The 18,156-nt window shown below is 49.6% G+C and overlaps 1 protein-coding gene across 1 annotated transcript; it reads right to left on the reverse strand.

Annotated features, from left to right (window-relative positions):
* Positions 1-860: 860 nt before the first annotated feature.
* Positions 861-12,744, reverse strand: OVOL1 (ovo like transcriptional repressor 1). Its single transcript, XM_081174264.1, has 4 exons — positions 12,068-12,744; positions 3,062-3,252; positions 2,523-2,709; positions 861-1,633 (listed from the first exon to the last, which is right to left on the reverse strand). The coding sequence occupies exons 1-4, from the start codon at positions 12,165-12,167 to the stop codon at positions 1,335-1,337; spliced, it is 777 nt and encodes a 258-aa protein (XP_081030390.1). The 5' UTR covers positions 12,168-12,744; the 3' UTR covers positions 861-1,334.
* Between the last annotated feature and the right edge of the window lie 5,412 nt (positions 12,745-18,156).

The raw sequence follows: 18,156 nt of genomic DNA on the forward strand, positions 1-18,156 counted from the left end.
GCCAGAACGGGGACTCGTACAGAGGCAGCCTCATGTTTAACATTTATTTCTTACAGTACACAAAGAGAGAAATCCATGTCTTAGAGGCTGCATCTGGTTCACAGAATCAGGAAAATGTGCAGCCACCCAAACCTCTGGATTCAACAGCTACATGTCTGTAGGAGGGACAGAGGCTGGACCGCCTCCTGTCAGGAATGCTGTAGCAGCACTTTTTCTGCATGGGCGGGGGGCTGAGCTAGAAGGCCTCTGAGGTCCCTTCCATGATTATATGACCATTGTGCAAAGAAAGAAGCCCTTTCCTGCACTATCTACTACTCTACTAAGGGTATGCTTTTTCATTTTTACAAAACCCATGAGATCACAGGGATGAGGAATCTGTGGCACCCCAAAAGTTGCTGGACTCCCTGACTTCTGAACTCGGTGACCTGGGGCTGATGGGAGTTGGGGTCCAACAACATCTCAAGGACGCCCCCCCCAGCTTCCCCACCCCTGTCTTAAGAGGGGTTTTCTTAAGGCACTCTTAGCATCACTCTGAAGAACAATGAAAAGTCCTAGGGGTGAGGCATACACATTGGCATAGTGTGTGTGTGTGTGTGTGTACACCACTGGGGCGGTTGCCCCGGGTGCAAAATTGTTAGGGGCACAAAATTTCAACACCCAGTGCTGCCTCAATACAGCTTTGCACTTCCGTTGTTGGGCTCCGTTGAAAACAACTTCTCCATGCAAACCAGGAAGTGACCTCTCTGGACAACAACTCTTTTAAAAAATCTCTGCAGCTGCAATTTCCTGGGTGACGTGGACACCATTAGGTAGTTGAATGCGCATGCGTACTCCATCTATTTCCCTCCCACCCACCCACTCCCTCCACATGGTCCCGGGTGCTAGCAACCCACGCTACACCACTGCCCACACAGCCAACCTCCCCCTTCCATTCCCTCCAAATAACTGGGTTTTTGGAGGGCAGGTCCTTGGAGGAATTGAAGGCAGCAACTGGAAAAGTCTCGTTCCTGGGCCTGAAAACCACTTTGAGTTCACGCTCCGGGTTTTGCTTTCCAGCTCCTTCCTCCCAGAGGAAAAAAAGGACATTTGACTTCATACTTCCAACATAGTCTCTTCTCCTTTTCCCTCTCGCTCTGTGCCGTGATTCAAAATAAAAATGTCAGCCCTGTCTCCCACTTGGAGCATAAGAAGTTTTGAGAATCGCTGAGCTAGGAAGAGGGTTGTGCTTGCCAGAGGGGGTGGGGGCACGGAGGGCAGAAGAGGGGTGCCAGAGGATCGCGGGACAGGGACAGGCACTTCCTCCCCATCCGCGTGAGAACACTCAGGCACACATTTCAGAGGCAAGGCCCCCCCTGCAGCAGAGTGGGTGCCGCGCCGGCGTGGACAGCAGCAGCCGTCTTGCGTGTGGCCTTGCGCAGCAGCGGGCTGTCAGGGTGACGTTCCTGGAGGTGGCGCAAGTGGCTTTCCTGGCTGTCGGCTGTGGAGCCGCACTCCTCGCAGACGTACAGCTTGGCGCGGCGCTCTTTGTAGGCGTAGCTCTGCTGCACCCCGTGGATCTTCTTCAGGTGAGACTCCAGCGAGCAGCGCTGGGTGAAAGCCTTGTCGCAGAGGTCACATTTGTAAGGGCGGACGCCTGCAAGGAGTGGGAAACAAAAGTCTTTTTTTTAGTGCACCGGTGGGCACAAAACACAGAGGCATTTGGGCGGGAGAAACAGTGCAACCGGAAAGCTTGAATGTGTTGTTTGAAACAATGAGATTACCTGAAAAAGAGTTAAATGCTTTTTTTTATTAAAAAAAAAAGTTAATTAAAATCAATGGCAAGCTAAAAACCAGATGGAAACACATGACAGCTCATACATGTCCGGACAGGCTTGCATATACAAAAACAATTTTAGCAGGTGCTGAAAAGGGCACAGGGAAGGCACCTGCCTGATATCAATAGGCGGGGAGTTCCAAAGTACAGGTGCTGGAACACTGAAAGACCTGTTTCTTACAACAGCAGAATGTGCTCCATTTCAACTTTCCAAATGGTATTAAAGCACCTTCTTGGGCTGGCACCCCCTCTCATTCGTCTTTGGGCAGGCAGATCAGTAACTGCTGCAAAAAGCAGAGCACTTTTACGTGTACTCAGAAGGGTGTGGTACTTTTGCAGCTGCTACTGAACTGGGGCAGATCCATAAATGAATCACTGCTGCATAGTAGAGAAGAGTAAGCGACTCCAAGGGGGCAAGACCTAGTGGAGCAGCTCTCTCCAGGTAGGTCTTGCCCCTATGAGGCAGTTGCTGAGACTAAAGGTCCCCTCCCGTCCTGCAGCTGCCTAAGTCTACGCCTCTCCAGAGTTTTCCCCAAGCAATCTGAGACTACGCCAGCATGCCTGACTTTGCTCCTCCCGTTTCACGTCTCTCCTGGTCCTGGGAGACCAGTGGGGAGAGGAGCTTGTCGCAGCAGGAGGGGGAGACACCCATGCTTCTTCACCGGCCTGCCTCAACTCTGCTCTCAAGTAAGAGAGGACTGCAGCTCACCTGTGTGCGTCCGGACATGGCGCTTGAGGTCAAAGGTGTCGTTGAAGCCCTTGTTGCAGTAGGGGCAGAGGTGGCGCTTCACCTGACTGTGGCATTTCAAGTGGCGGTTCAGCATGCGCTGGTAGGAGAAGCCCTTCTTGCAGTAGGGGCAGGAGAACTGCTCCCCCGGGCCGTCACCTTGCGTCACCTGCAGAGAAAAGATGATGGAAGAGGCTTCGTGAGACTCACTTGCACACATGGAGCCAGAGGGAGGCATGGGCAGCTGCCCGCAGATTGTGCAGATAAAACAGAATTCTACAGGATGGGGTATTAGTGTGTGAAAACAGTCAAGATCCAAGGATCCCCACACATACTCCTCCAGATGGTGGAGATGTCAGGCGCCATCCTGGAGCCCAGGAATCTTCACTTGGTCGCAAATGGCCGGAAGCCAGGTGCAAAACGCGCCTGGCGCCTGGCTACTTTCTAACAGACCCTTCCCACTAGAAGCTACCTGAAATCCCTTCAAACGTAGGACATCTCCCCCTCTTATCAGGTCATACCTTGATCTTGGGGTGCAAGAACCCCGGCTCTTCATCCTGATGCACCCCACTGGGGACCTGGGCTGTGCAATGGGGCTGGGCGGCCGTGTAGGTGGAGCTCCGTATCGTCATGTCCAAAGGCATCGGGTATGACGGCGGCTCGGCCACCGAAGGCTCCAGATCCTTCCACAGGGCATAGCCGCCCAAGGAGACTGTGGGGTGGGAAAGGGAGTGGTCACTTCCACTGGTACAAGAACATAGAAACAGTCACGCTGCATCCAGCCCAGCATTCACAGCAGATGCCCCAATAGGAAGCCTGCGGGCAGGACCTGGGTGCAAAAGCCCCTCTCTGCTTGCCCTTCCCAGCTGCTGGCCTTCAGCTGAAATCTCCTGTCCTGTAACTCGATCCTGTTAAGTCAGACCTGACCTCTGGGACAGCAGCAGGGAGCAAGTCTTTGACTCCACAGATGTGACACACCAGCAGTGGGGAACCTGTTGCACTCCAAGTGTTGCTGGACCACAACTCACCTCAGCAAGTAGGGCTAAGGCGTAGGGATGATGGAAGTTGTTGTGGTCCCAGAATCTTTGGAAGGGAAGACATTCCTCACTGCTGCAATAGGCCTTCAAGGATCTGAGAAGTGCCATGTTGTACCCCCTGGTCAAGGTTTCCCAAACTTGGGTCTCCATAGATTAAGGCAGAGGTTTTTAAACTGTGGTCACCAACCTGGTGCCCAGAAATCTCCAGCTAGTAGCAGTTGGACCCACAGCAGTAGCAAAATTGGACCCACACCAGTAGCAAAATGCGCCTGGCGCCTGGCTAATTTCTAACACGGCCCGAGGGGCATCAAGTCCAACCTCCTGCAATGCAGGGATCTCAACTAGAGCATCCATGGCATGTTGCTGGACCACTGGCCAGGCTGGCTGGGACTGGTCGGAGACAGAGTCCAAGAACACCTGAAAGGGTTGCAGGTTCCCCACTCCTTAGCTCCATTGAATTCAATGGGGATTACTCCCCGGTAAGGGGGTACAGGATTACAATATGTGTTCACTTAATCCTTAAATCAGAGATGGGGAACCTGTGGCCCATGCCACCGCAGCAACAACTCCCATTATCCCCAATTAATATTCTAAAGTATTTTAAATGTGTTTGTGGGAAGGAGGGTTACTGTTTTGTTGCTTCTGTTTTGACTATTTATTTGTGCTTTTTTCCTGTATTTTTATCTTGTGAACCGTCCCGAGATCTTTTGATGAAGGGTGGTATATATAAATCTAATAAAAATAAATAACAATAATAAATAATGGACATTGGCCATGCTGGCTGGGGCCATTGTGAGCTGGACTCCGAGAACATGCAAAAGGTTTCCTGAACCCTGCCCTAAAACTAAGGCCATGTACACACTATATCTTTAAAACGCATTTGAAGTACATCCTTTCCCTCAAAGAATTCTGGGTACTGTAGTTCCCCCTGCCACACACACAAACAGAGTTACAATTCCCAGCCTTCCTTAACAAACTACAGTGGCCAGTGTTCTTTGAGGGGGAATGAATGTGCTCTGAATGTGCTTTAAAGGTGTACATAGCCTAACTTTTAATTAAGAGGCTAATTAAGGAGTGGAGTAAGTGGATGCAATATTGAAAACACACGGAGACAGGAAGTGTAGAATAACACGTAACACCCATCTCCCCCCCCCCAAGGCGCTAGTCCTCATTACAGGAACACAACTGAAAATGTCACGGGGTTCCCTTCTCCATCCCACCACCGCAACTGACCCCCTTCCCTTCCACTATCATCCTCACCACCCAGGGTCAGCTGTAACAGCAAGTAAACAGCTCAGAACCGGTTAACCGGGATGTTATTGGAAAGTCCAACCCAGCCCAGGTAGTTAATTAAGCGTTTCCGGGCCGGCGCCACAATTCCATCTCCTGTCACCTGCCTGGGGGGGAAGCGGGGTGGGAGGGCACATGTCGCAATCGCCCTCCAGCCAACTGGAAGCACATCTTCCCGGCCTTCCCGTTCTTCTCGGCTCCGTTGGAAAGAGAAAGAACACCTCAGCACTAGGCAGCGGCCAAGTGGGAGTCACAAAAGGCTCAGGACACAACAAGCCAGGCTCAAAAGGCAACGTGGAGACAAAGGATGCCCAAGCTCTTCTAACCGGGTCTGCAGAAAAGGGCTGATCAATGGCCAGCCAAAGACTGATCAGTAGCCAAAATGGGGCTGATCAATGATAATTATATTAAAAGGAAAAGAAACTTAAGCAAAGTTTCAGATACACCTTGCAGACTGGAGAACCCATTTGTACCAAACTTTTTAAAAAAGAAAAATCTCCGCACATTTTCTTTGAGCCACTTTCTTCGCACGGAAACAGTATTAAGTTTCATTTTGATTTATCCGTCAAGGAGCCCGGAGTGAACTGGCAAGCTATTTGAAGCCTGTCAAATTTGTCAGGGTGTTCCTCCCCCCCCTTCTTTAATTAAAAAGAGTTTGATGAAACTGTTTTGTTCCAAAGCAGTTGCAATTTGAAAGGAGGGTCTGGAACTTAAATCTCCCTGGAAAGTCACATCTCTTCCTTCCTTCCCACCCACCCCCTATATTAATTGCAGATATATGTGTCAGGGCTGGCTGCAGGTACTCAGCACCTCTGCACGTGCTCAGAGGCATTGTACCACCTGGCACGTTCCAGAGCTGAAGCAAGGTTCCAACTGAGCCGCAATCAAAGCTGCTATTTTTCAAAGTTCCACAAAAAGGAGAGAAGTGTGGTCATCAATGGGGGGGGGGATGAACAAGGCAGAGAGGCCAGAGGGTTAGACTGGGACCTGAGACCAGGGTTCAAATTCCTGCTCAGCCATAAAACTCACTGGGTGACCTTGAGCCACTCACTGTCTCTCAGCCTAACCTCCCTTGTTGTGAGGATAAAGCAGACAGGGGAAGAACTGTGTATATCATCCAGGGGTGCCAACTTGAATAAAATATTGGGGGGGGCAGGTAAGCCCCACCCTGCGCCGATCAGAAGATGCAGTGCACACACACCATTTGAATGGCAATGCCCATCAACTGGGGGGGCAGCCTCCTCAAATTTTTTTGGGGGGGGCAAAGGGACCTCAGCTCAACGCCACATTGAGCTCTTTGGAGAAAAGGTGGGATATAATAAGAATAGTAAAATAAAATAACCATCCTCTCCAGATCTTCCGCTTTCTTTCCTTTTTTAAAAAAGTAATTTCTTAGTGTCTCTGAGCAGGTACAGAGTGCTTTTTTCACAGAACCCCCCAATATGCACAACTAGAACAATTAGTTATAGCATCTCGCTGCTGTGACTAGCAAAGTACCCAGCGTTATGAAAAGGGGACTGTGTGACTGGGACACGTTGGTCTCTCCTGTGAGAACACCAGCAGGAAGGGCCAAGGCACCCAATGCCAGCGGTGGAAGGTAGTTTTTAACCTCATCGTCACAGCGTCCTCCCTGACAGCTCATTAGTTTAGCACCCTTTCCCCAACTTGGTGCCCCTCCAGGTGTTTGGGCTCCTTACACTCATCACCCTCTCCCCCAGGCAGCAAGCCTGCTCTATTCAGTGGCCCACCAGATCCTGCCAGGACTACAACTCCCATCATTCCTGACCACTGGCTATGCTAGCTGGGGCTGATGGGAGTTGGAGTCCAGCCACATCTGGCAGGCCAGAGGCTCTCCAGCCTGGCACTGTAGGGGGGGAAATGGCACAGGGCCTTCTTGGTAGTGGCACCCACCCCGTGGAATGCCCTCCCATCAGATGTCAGGGAGATGAGTAACTATATAACCTTAAGAAGACATCTGAAGGCAGCCCTGTATAGGAAAGCTTTTTAATGTGTAATGTTTTACAGACCCACCAAGTGCCCCTATTTTCCAGTGCCCCTATTTCCCTGATTTAAAGAACACGTCCCGGTTTCTTATTTGATCTAGGAATGTTCCACTTTTCCTCAGGATGCCCCTATTTTCATCGGAGAAATGTTGGAGGGTATGGTTTGATTATGTTTTTATATATGTTGAAAGCCGCCCAGAGTGGTTGGGGTAACCCAGTCAGATGGGTGGGGTATAAATACTAAATTATTATTATTAGTTGTAATTGGGGAGAGGGCTAGATCAAATATCCTCATCACTGGTGGCCCAGTAACTTTCCCCAGCCCTAGACCTTAATCTGCATAGCTCCGCCCCAGGTTCACTTTCTTGGTCACACTAGTATGTGACACAGTTACAGGAGAGTGGGATGGAGCGTCAGAATGTGGGACTTAGAGAAGGCACGGTGTGGCTGTTTGTAGACTAGCAGAGGCACAACACAGGCCTCTGCCCCAGAGAGCTTGCAATCAAGATCAGGAAGGAGGAAACTGAACAACCTGCGGCTGTGGTGAGATTCGAACTCCGCTACGGCTGATGGCGGTTGTTCTCCAACAACCTCTGAAGGAAGGCTACAGACCACTCTCAAGAGAGGGGGTGACCCCACCCAAGCTACCTCAAAAGAGGTAGTGGTGGGAGAGGCAGCATGGCCTAGTGGTTAGAGTGTCAGACTAGGACCCCAAAGATTGAGTTTCAGTGCCTACTTAGCCATGAAGCACACAACTTCCTCTCAACCTCACAGGGAGAGGCAGATATTTTATTTTCATGGTGGAGGTTTCAAGGTGGTGTGCATGGCTGTCCGCCAGTTTATTCACACAACACCCCTGTGAGGTAGGTTAGGCTGAAAGACAGCAACTGGCCCAAGGTCACCTCAGCAAGTGTCATGGCTGAGTGGGGATTCGAACCCTGGTCTCTCAGGTCCTAGGCCAACACTCTAATCACCCCCCCATACTACATCATGTGCACTAGTTTGAGCTCCTTGTAGATAAGGCAGGATATTCAGGATATAGCAAAGTAATTGTGTGTGTGTGTCTCACACACACAGCCTCAATTTCCCTCCTGTTATCTTTAACCCAGACTCCCCGCGGAAACACTTTGCTAGTGAACTAATACAGCTCGTAGACAGATGAAAGGCAGGCTGTTTTCCTTTTGGTCCTCAGCAGAGGACCAGCAGGAACCAGTGGAATTCTTTTCCCCGTGTCAGCACATTGGAATCTATTGAGGAAACCAGGAGCAGGCTTCCAGCGTGATTAATTAAAAGCTAATTACAGACTCTCAAGTCAGGCCTTGTGATGCTTGCCAAGACAGACAGGGAGGTTTACGAGCAGAGCGCCAGGCGTCCGCCTAATTCCTTTGGGCTCCCCCTCCATCACCAAGCCAGGTGCCGCCACCACCACCACCACCCCGCTCTCTTCATGACCACCTTGCTGCTCTCTGTGGCCTCATAGCCCCGATCGCCAAATGGAACCTCCAAAGTCAGGGGCAGTCTACCACTGAATACCAGTCACCAGGAGCTGGCCACTGGAGGCTAGGCCAGATGGGCTTTTGGCTTGATCTGGCAGCAGTCAAGCTCTTCTTATGTTCCATTGGTAGAGCACAAGATTCTTAATCTCAAGGTTGTGGGTTCGAAAGATTCCTGCATTGCAGGGGTTGGACAAGATGACCCTCGTCATCCCTGCCAATGCTATGATTCTGTCTCTTACACACCTCAAGATTCTCCCACTACCCCATACAGTGTACAGTGGTACCTCAGGTTACATACGTTTCAGATTACATACACTTCCGGTTACAGACTCCACTAACCCAGAAATAGTACCTCGGGTTAAGAACTTTGCTTCAGGATGAGAACAGAAATCGTGCTCCAGCGGCGCAACGGCAGCAGAAGGCCCCATTAGCTAAAGCGGTGCTTCAGGTTAAGAACAGTTTCAGGTTAAGAACAGACCTCCAGAATGAATTAAGTACTTAACCCGAGGTACCACTGTATATGCACCTGCCAACAGAGGATTATGCAGCATGCATCTCATCAAAGCGAAGTGTGAGTTGCAAAACCTACGCCACAAGTAGTGCCATCAGGGGGAGAAGCCCAGGTCCCCACTCGGTAGAATGACCAGGAATGCCCCCCCAAAACCCCACACAGAAGGGCTGGCTTCCACATTCCAAAGTCAGTCAAGGAACACACATTACTGTCTTAAGATGGGGCACCCTCCCCATGTAACCAGACTGTAAAATTACTTAACCACACCACCGTATTGCTGTAATAAATGTGCTTGTTTTTGAAGATGTCACAAGACTGCTGTTACCACAGACTAAAGCTGTGCACACACCATATGTTAAAAGCACACGCACTGCAGAGACTCCTGGGAACTGTAGTTTACCCCCACAAAACTACAGTTCCCGGCAGCCTTAACAAGCTAGCATTCCCAGGATATGCTTTAAATATATGGTGTGTACACAGTCTGGCAGAGCTACCCTTACGGAAATGATCTCATACAGTAATGTGGTTGCGTCAAGTTCAGGGTTCTTCTATTAACTTACAAACTTGGGTCCAGGATAACCTCAGGACCACCTGATCCCTTAGCCTCCTGCCCAATCAATGAGATCTTCTTGTGGCATCTCTGTTTGTGGTCTCAGATGAGAAGCTCATCGTATCCACCAGGAACAGAGCATTCAGTTCTGTGGACCCAGTTCTGCAGAACTTCCTCCCTCCCAGGATGTGCTTGACTAAGACCTTTCTGCTTCAAAGACCATTTCAAGCAAGTTGTACTACGCCTGTTTATGATTCCCCCCGCCCCCACAATCTTGTCTGTAGTTTTCGTTTTCAACACAACATTACCTGATCAATTGTTTTATTGGTGGTGACACACTATGATGAAAAGTGGCCTACAATTATTGGAAGTAAAATGAAGTGACAAACATGTAGCAGCGTTCTTTAACCTTGGGTGCAACCTGGATGTTGCCGGACTACAACTCCCACCATCCCTAACCGTTGGCTAAGCTGGCTGTGGTTGATGGGAGTTGTAGTCCAACAGAAACTGGGGGACCAAGGCCGAGAAACACTGGACTAGGGCGCAAGGGCAGAGTAATTAGAGGGGAAAGTCAAGATGCAGTTTCTTCCTCTCTGTTGCTTGCTCCCTGAAGGGAAGTGACACCCAGTAGTTACTGCACTAACTATCGTTCTGGACCCTGTATTAAGGAAAGGAGTAGGGCCTAGCAGTTAGGGCAAGAGGTTGTAATCCAGAACTCACTCGCAGGGTTTTATTCTGTTGCAGAATGGTGAGCGGTGGAGATGCTATGAAGCAAGAATTAGGCAAAGGTTTCTGGTGTATGTTAGTGGGAGGATTATCATGGGTGATGGGGGGCAGTTAGCTGCCCACCCCCAAATCCAGTAAATAAAAATGTACTTAACAGCTCGGTTCTGCCTTCCCCCAACATAAAGCCATAAATCCTAGCTACACTGATTTATTAAAATATGTTATACTTTGCTTTTCTGCATGTTTCACAGCTGTAGGGCAGGCAGAAATTCATCAGGCCAATCACACACACTCATTGGGAATCCTGTTGTGCACCCAGCTCAGTTTCTGACTGTTGCATACCACTTCAAATTCCTGCAGTCTCTCTCTCTCTTGAAAGCAAGGGCTGTATTCAAATAAGTCCTATTCGGAATAGGCCCATAGAAATCAATGGCCATGACTACACTACCTTAAAGTCCATTGGTTTCAGTGGGTTTACTCCAAGCAGGACTCAGTTCAGGGCCGGATTTAGGTTTGATGAGGCCCTAAGCTACTGAAGGCAATGGGGCCCTTTATATGTCCAGCTGTCCTTTGTCAACAACAAATTGTCGCTGTTTTTGTGTTGAATATATGCTATACAGTATGGTAATTTATGGACCTACTACGTATCTAAAGCCATTTGCAGATAACAAAATATGTATTTTATCAAAGTAATTGTTGAACTGAAAAACAATTAAGAAGAAGTATATTAACAGTGAAATAATTATTAAGCTCTAACATAAAATGATTGGGGGCCCATTACTTACAACATAGGAGCCTACACAACACAAAACACTGTTGCTGTATGTAGGTTTTACTTTATTTGTCTTTTTTATCTTATATTTTGGAAATGTACATCCAGGGTTTTTTTCTTTAATTTTTTTGCCCCCCCCCCCCATTGAGTGGGTCCCTAATCTATAGCTTGTTGACCTTATACGTAAATCCGGCACTTGACTCAGTTAGATACAGCCCTAGGCTGCCAAAGTAGTCGTCTATGTTTTATTATTATTACTGGTGAAAATATTGCAGAAACTCAAATGTTTATGCCTTTTAAAAAATTCAGACCGTTTAACCCCAAATCAGCACAAACTCCGCCGGACGGCAGAAACACTGACATCTCAATCCGTAGCACGTAGCGAGACTTTAACTAACTTCTAAATTTGCTTGTTTGCATTTGTTTAATTAGCGTGGGAGCAGCAAGAGCGGCGTCCGCAGCGCCCAATCCCATCTTAGAAAAGGCGCCGCCGCCGCCACCCTTTGCGCCTCGATCTTCCCTGCCAACCAACCAGCCCCTTCGCCGGCGTGTTTAAACGCCGCACGCTCTGATCGAGCCGAGCCTTGTCGCGCATAACTGCCCTTTCCCAGCATTCTCAGGCGAGCGGCAGGTCTGGATGGCCCGGCGCGCCGCGCAGGTGCGATCCGCTCCGAGCCTCCGAGAAAAGGTCTGTGTGGGAGTTGCCATGAGTAAGGCAGCGATTCCCTTGTTTTGCCTGGAGGTGATTCATGGGGAACGGAGTTATGATCTCCTCCTGCCCCTCCTCCCCCTCACCCACTGCGCTCCCCCTTCCTCCCAGTTTCCCCTCAGACACCCCCCTCCTTCCTCCAGGAAACGAAGTGGGTGGGGATCGGAGCCTCTCCGGAATGCGCCGGAGCCCCGAAGGAGCCCGTAAGTTTGCCCTCCAACGATGGTGGCCGTTATGCGCCACCTGGTTCCTTCCTCTCCTTTCCTCCCCCACCCCGGAGGTATTTTCATCTCTAAACCAATTTTTTTTAAAAAAAAAAACCAAATAATAATAATAAAAATTAAAACTCGCTCGAAAGCAAAGGTTTTTTAATTCTAAAGCCGCGGCGGCCGTTGTTTCGCCGCACTCCAGATACCTCTCCTCCAAGACTCACCTGGGACGTAAATCTCGCCTCTTTCTTCATCGGGAAGTTCGCTCCAATTCCTCTTGCCGGTAGAAATGCAAGTTTTCTTCACGAGGAAAGCTCTGGGCATCTTAAGTTGTTTTGGTGAGCGCTTAAAAAATTTAAAAAATAAATAAACCCCCGCTACTCCCCAAAAAATGGCCTCTTTTCCTTACTCCTGGCCCACTTCCTCTTCCCCCGCTACTTCAAGACAAAACAAAGCAAAAAAAAAAAAAAAAGCCCTATTAGTTTTCGTTATTAACGGGCGCCCATGGAACGTTCAGACAAAAAAGTTTCCCGACGTTCTGCGGATAGAACGTTCAGAAAGACAAAAAAAGTTTCCCGGCGTTCTACGGATGGAACGCCCGCGCGCCGAACGTTCCAAAGCCGCTCGGTTTCGCCCGTCCCCGCGAGCCGGTTCGTCTTTGGCGCGCCGGGCTGAACTCGGAGGGTCAAGGTACAGCGAGCAAGGTGGGAGGGAGCCGGCAAGGCGGGCAGGTTAAGTCCCTCGCACTTCGCCGTCTCTTTTCCACCTCCACCTCGTCTGGGCAGCGGCTAGTTGCGCGCTCGCGGTGGAATTCGCTGTTGTTGTGGTGGTGGTGGGGGGGGGGGAGATGCTTTTTCCTCCACCCCAACGAGACGCGAGTTCGGCTGTTTGCGCCAGGAGAATGAGAGACTCCAGCAAAACTCGTCCCTCTCCTTGCCTCTAATTAGATCAGATGTTTGGGGGTGTGGTGGGGATGGCGCATGCGTTTGGAAATAACGGTGTCCTTACCTTTTGTTACCTGGCTGCCAAACCGGTTTGAGAGGGGGAAGGAGGGGGCGGGTGCTTAAAGCACCCACGATTTTCCAGGATGGCGCCTGGGTTTGGCTGTTGTTCCCCCACGCACACATTTCTTTTTCTTTTTTTGGAGGGTGGGGCAATTCGGTTTTTTATGCTCCCCCTCGGACTTTTCTTCCTAAATTGGGGGGAGCAATTGTCCCCCCCGCCACTCCCATGAACCCATATCCCATAATCCAGATATTTCGTATTGTACATTAGTATAAATGTTCTTGTTTTAATTGTTTTTGTCTGTTGCACTAAGTCACTTTCAGACTTTTTTTGGTAGCTAACTAACTAAACAAGCAAACAAACCCAGATTCTCTGTTTTCACCTAAAAAAGAAAAAAGGAGTAAGGCCACCATACATTTAAGGCACATAGTTCTCTGCAGAGAATCCTGAAAGCTGTAGTTTCTTAAGGGCGCTGGGAACTGTAGCTCTGTGAGAGGGTATACTACAGTTCCCATGGTTCTTTGGGGGAAGCCATGTGCCTGCCTTTTGGGGGGGCGGCATTTGTGGAACCTGAGATGTGAGATAAAGTGTGCAAGCACTAGTCCCCTAATTTGCTGGAAAACCAGGCTACACTGTTGGGTTGGAATAACGACCACCAGGAAAAAATCTCTGTTCATTTAGGAATAAACGAAAACAAAAGGTGAGGTTTGCTTGTGCGGAGGCGGGAAATCATGCATATGACCAGGCTGTGCTGTCTTATCAATATTCTCCCCTCCAGTCCCACCCAAAGAAAAGAGGAACCAACCAAGGGGATTTGGATAAGGGGCCTTGATGGAGAAAAAGGCTGGGAGTGGGGCAGGGCTGCATTCTCCCCAGCCCCCTTTCCTCCCTACCTGGAATGGGAAACTTCAGTAAACACGGAGAACAAAGCTCAGTCAAACAATTGAAGGGGGTGGGTGGGAGGGAGAGAGTTCAGATGCACTGATCCCAAGCAAAGGCCATGGGAGGGGTGGAATTTGGGATCGGTAGGGTCTGTTTCAAGGGGGAATCAAATGAGACTTTTGAAATAATCAAGGGTTGAGTCAGTGCTTTCCCATTATGTTATGCCCCCCCCCATGGATTAAGTGGCACTGTAAGTGTCTAGATCACCCCGTCCCCATCCTCTTTGTGCCCCCACCTCCTTGGCTGGGCACCAAATAGTTAGGCCAGTGGTTTTCAGCCAGTGTGCCAGGGCCCCCTGGGGTTCCTTCCAGGGGTGCCGTGCGCAACACTGGCCTCTGCCCCTCTTTCCTTCCCTCCCTCCTCTGATGCCCTCTCAGGTCTCTGCCTCCCAAAGGCTTGTACAGCTGTTTGTTGCAGTTTCCCAGGTGAATGGTGCCTCTGGGGCTGGGCAGGGGGTGGGGAGCCCTGGACTCAAAAAGGCTGAAAACCTCTGAGTTAGGCAATCTAGTGCCCTCCAGGCATTCAGGACCAAATCCAATCAGCCCAGCCCAGCTGTGGGAGACGTAATTCAGAGAATCCGGAGGGTGTGAGACTGGAGAAGGCTGAAACAATAGCATCAGTGGCAAACACATCAGTGGCCTGAAAAATCACTGAAGTCCAGTACATTTGATGAGTTTCTTATTCTTGGGGTTTTTTGTTTTGGCTACTGCTTCCTCTGAGACTAAACTTTCCCAAGTCCAGTTCGGCAATCTCAAAAAGAAAATCTTCCGTCACAGTCCTGTTTGTGCCACGTTAGGAAGTAACGGTGCGAGCCTAACACTGTGTCTACTTGGATGTCGGTCCTATTTAGTCACATTGACACCATACATTCAAAGTATTCCTATACCTTGTTAACAGTCACAACTCCCCCCCCCCCAAGAATCCTGGGAACTGTTAACAATGCTAATAGTTGACCCCCTACAGTTCCTAGAATATATATATATTGGGGGGAATCTGGCTATTAAAGTGGTATAAGACTGCTCTAAATATGCAGGGTGGAGGTGACCAAAATGCCTAGGAATCTTCCTTCTAAGCATGCATGGAATCAGGATGCAAGGCTTTCCAAAATTGCCCCAGGGTGTTGGGTTTTTTTGTGTTTTTTCACAGCAAACTGATTACATTGTATGCAATTGTAGGAGGTAACTCTGTATTCCTTGAGGCTTTTGTCCTTGCTGTTGTTAATTGTTGGACCCCAAATATGCTGCAGCCATACTTGGAAGTAATAAAAGTGTGACATTGAAACAAGGCTTCTCTTCACACTTGGAATACTGTGCCATGGACAGTTCTGGGTGCCTCACCTCCAAAAGGCCCTGGAAAAGCTTTGGAAAAGGGCAACATCAAGGAGGTGGTGGAGAGCAACTCCCCCTGCGAGGAAAAGTTATGACATTTTGGGTGGGCAGAGCAAGTGGGGTGTAGAATGTATCATGGTTTGAGGGAAAGTGGCTAGAGTGCTGTTTTGCTTCCTTACGTAAAACTAGAACTCAGGGCATCCAATGGAGTGGACTGTTGGGAGATTTGGGACAGAGAAAAATGACTTTTTCACATGGGGGACAGGTGAATTGCAGTCAGATCCACCCCATATATTCATTCAAAGCACATGACTTCTCCCAAAGAATCCTGGGAACTTGTTAAGGGTGCTGGGAGTTGTAGTATGGTGGGTGGGAACTACAGTTCCCACAATTCTTTTTTTGGGGGGGAGTCATGTGCATTGAATGTGCTTTAAATGTGCGGTGTGGATCTGCTGGTGGCATTTGATCGCACAGTGATGGCCACTGACTTGGGTGGCATTAAAAGAAGATTGGACAAATTGGTGGGCGATAAAACTGTTGGTGGCTACCAGCCACAGTGGCTGTTTGCCTTCCACTGTTGGAGGCTGTTTGCCTCTGTATCCCTAGCATGAAGATCAGGGGTCAGCAGACTTTTTCAGCAGGGGGCCGGTACACTGTCCCTCTGACCTTGTGGGTGGCCAGACTATATTGGAGGGGGGGAATAAATGAGTTCCTATGCCCCACAAATAACTCAGAGATGCATTTTAAATAAAATGGCACATTCTACTCATGTAAAAACACGCTGATTCCCGGACTGTCCGTGGGCCGGATTTAGAAGGTGATTGGCCTGGATCCGGCCCCCGGGCCTTCGTTTGCCTACCCGTGCTGAAGATTGTAACCTTTCCCCATAGGGGAGTTGCTTGATAGCAGTTGAGGCAGCCCTAAGTGGGATCCTGCAGTTGTAACACCTTGACAGATCCCCCACACTGTCTCCCCTTGATCCAGCTGCATGCAGGCACCTGCAGATGTGGTTCTGTGTTGATTTCCCAGCCCCTTACTTTCAGCCTCCGGGGTGAGGTTTGCTTGCCAGCTAAGGCTAGGTTGGGGGCCCTTTGGGCAGTGCCAGCTGTCTGTCACCCTTGGAGCCAAAATTTAATTTCTCAAGGATTCAACACTTTAGAAAGCTTTTCTGTGTCCCAGAACCCATTCCTCCTCATCTCAAGGTGGTTAGCTCAGCTGGTTAGAGCATGATCCTCATAACACCAAGGTCACAGATTCGATTCCCCACAAGGGGCAGCTGCCTATTCCTGCACTGCATGGGGTTGGACTAAATGACCCTCGGGGTCCCTTCCAACTCTGATTCTGTGAATCTTTGTGATGGTGACAGAAAAGCACTCTGCCCATGATCTGGGGCATGTTATTCTTTATTAGTATTCTGCATGCTTCAGCACATAAGCCCAGAAGACAGGGTTTGGGAGGTTGTGCCAGTGATGTAAACCCAACTCTGAGCTGGGAAGTCCTGAGTTCAAATCTTGCCACAGCCGCAACTTTCACGAGACGACCTTATTTATAGATTGCATCTATGTCCTCCACCTTTCCTCCAAGGCAGCTTTATCTATATTTTTCATGAAATTTATACACTGCCAGATTGTAAAGGGGGGGGGGGACACCTCAAAAGCTTTTTGCAAAAAGATAAAACAATAAAATCAAGGGAAATTGACAGCCTTAGCTTTATAAGACATATGAAAGTTAAAATGCTAAAACAGATTAAAATGCAGGATGCAGCCTGAGGAGAATTGCTTGTCCAGTCTCTTCCACCAGCCATGGTGGGTGGAATTAAAACATCCCTTGAGAGAGCTCCCTGGATGTTCCATGCTCTGGTTCCAGTGCCTAATGCAGCTGTTTTTGGACTACAGTTCCCATCATCCCTGACCATTTAGTCCTGCTGGCTAGGGACGATGGGAGTTGTAGTCCAAAAAACAGTTGGAGACCCAAGTTTGGGAAACACTGCTTTAGATGGTCATACTTCAAATGATGTCTCCCCACCCCGCTGCAACTTTAGACATTTTTGTGCATTTATTCATAGAATCACAGAATTGCAGAGCTGGAAGGGAGCTAGTCCAACCCGCTGCAACACACGTCACTTCAGTGTGTGGGAGGCTGTTCTTCTCCAGGTTGCCCCCCGCCCATACCCACCCCAAAGTCCTCTCTGCGACAGCACCTCTGCTTACTAAGTGCATTATTCCCTCCGTAGGACAGCAGCATGCAAAGGGTGGGGAGCGCAGTGGCTGCTTCGCTCTGTCTTTCAGGTAGGGGTGGTTTTTTGGTGCGATTTTGGATGGTGTTCAGCTCACACGTGAGCTTCCCAGAAGCTTCTGGCAGAGCCCCACCAGGGACGATAAACATTGGACTACACGTCCGTTTTAGTCTCGTCCAGCCACTCTTGATGTTCCTTCCAGCTGTTGCGATTTCGCAAGAGAAGGTGACTGGCTGTTCCTGCAGCCTGCTCTGAGCGCTGCTGCTTGTGTTGCTGTTTGCTGAAGTCTTTTGTTATCCATCCCTCGGAAAGAGAGCGAGCGAGAGAGGAGGCCACTGATTTTTCTGGAAGGGTGGGGGGACCCAGGGTCAAAACTAGGCTTTATTCCACCCGGGTCAAAGGCCCAGTTTGACACACACAGACAGACACCCAATGCACACTTTCCTACACACATACACAGGCTGGGAGCCTCAATGGGCAAAAAACCCACGGCAAAAAACTCAGCTAGACCCTTTCCTCCCCCCCCCCCAGCTGATGTACTGGGCAACCTGTGTGTGGTTTTTTTCTTCTCTCTCCCTCTCCCCCCCCCCTTCACTCCCAGCCTCCCCACCCATGGGCGTAGCCAGGATTTGTGGTGGTGGTGGTGGGGGAAGACTTTTGCTAGGGGGGTTAGAACCGACGTGACTGGTCAGTTACTTAAGTATTTCTATTGTTTTACTTGAGGGGGGGAGGCAGCTGCCCCCCTTGGCTACGCCCATGTCCCCACCTGCTCCCGAGGTGCGTGCCTGGATTCTTTGAGGTG

The sequence above is a fragment of the Podarcis bocagei genome, assembly GCF_964188305.1.
Source record: "Podarcis bocagei genome assembly, chromosome: 16".
Taxonomy (NCBI): Eukaryota; Metazoa; Chordata; class Lepidosauria; order Squamata; family Lacertidae; genus Podarcis; species Podarcis bocagei.

Bases quoted from the DNA above. Each gene is read 5' to 3' on its own strand.
- OVOL1 (XM_081174264.1), bottom strand. From the start codon at position 12,167: ATGCCCAGAGCTTTCCTCGTGAAGAAAACTTGCATTTCTACCGGCAAG. The intron at 3,253-12,067 runs GTGAGTCTTGGA...CCCACCCCACAG, and splicing joins AGGCGAGATTTACGTCCCAG to TCTCCTTGGGCGGCTATGCC. The intron at 2,710-3,061 runs GTATGACCTGAT...TTTTCTCTGCAG, and splicing joins TCTTGCACCCCAAGATCAAG to GTGACGCAAGGTGACGGCCC.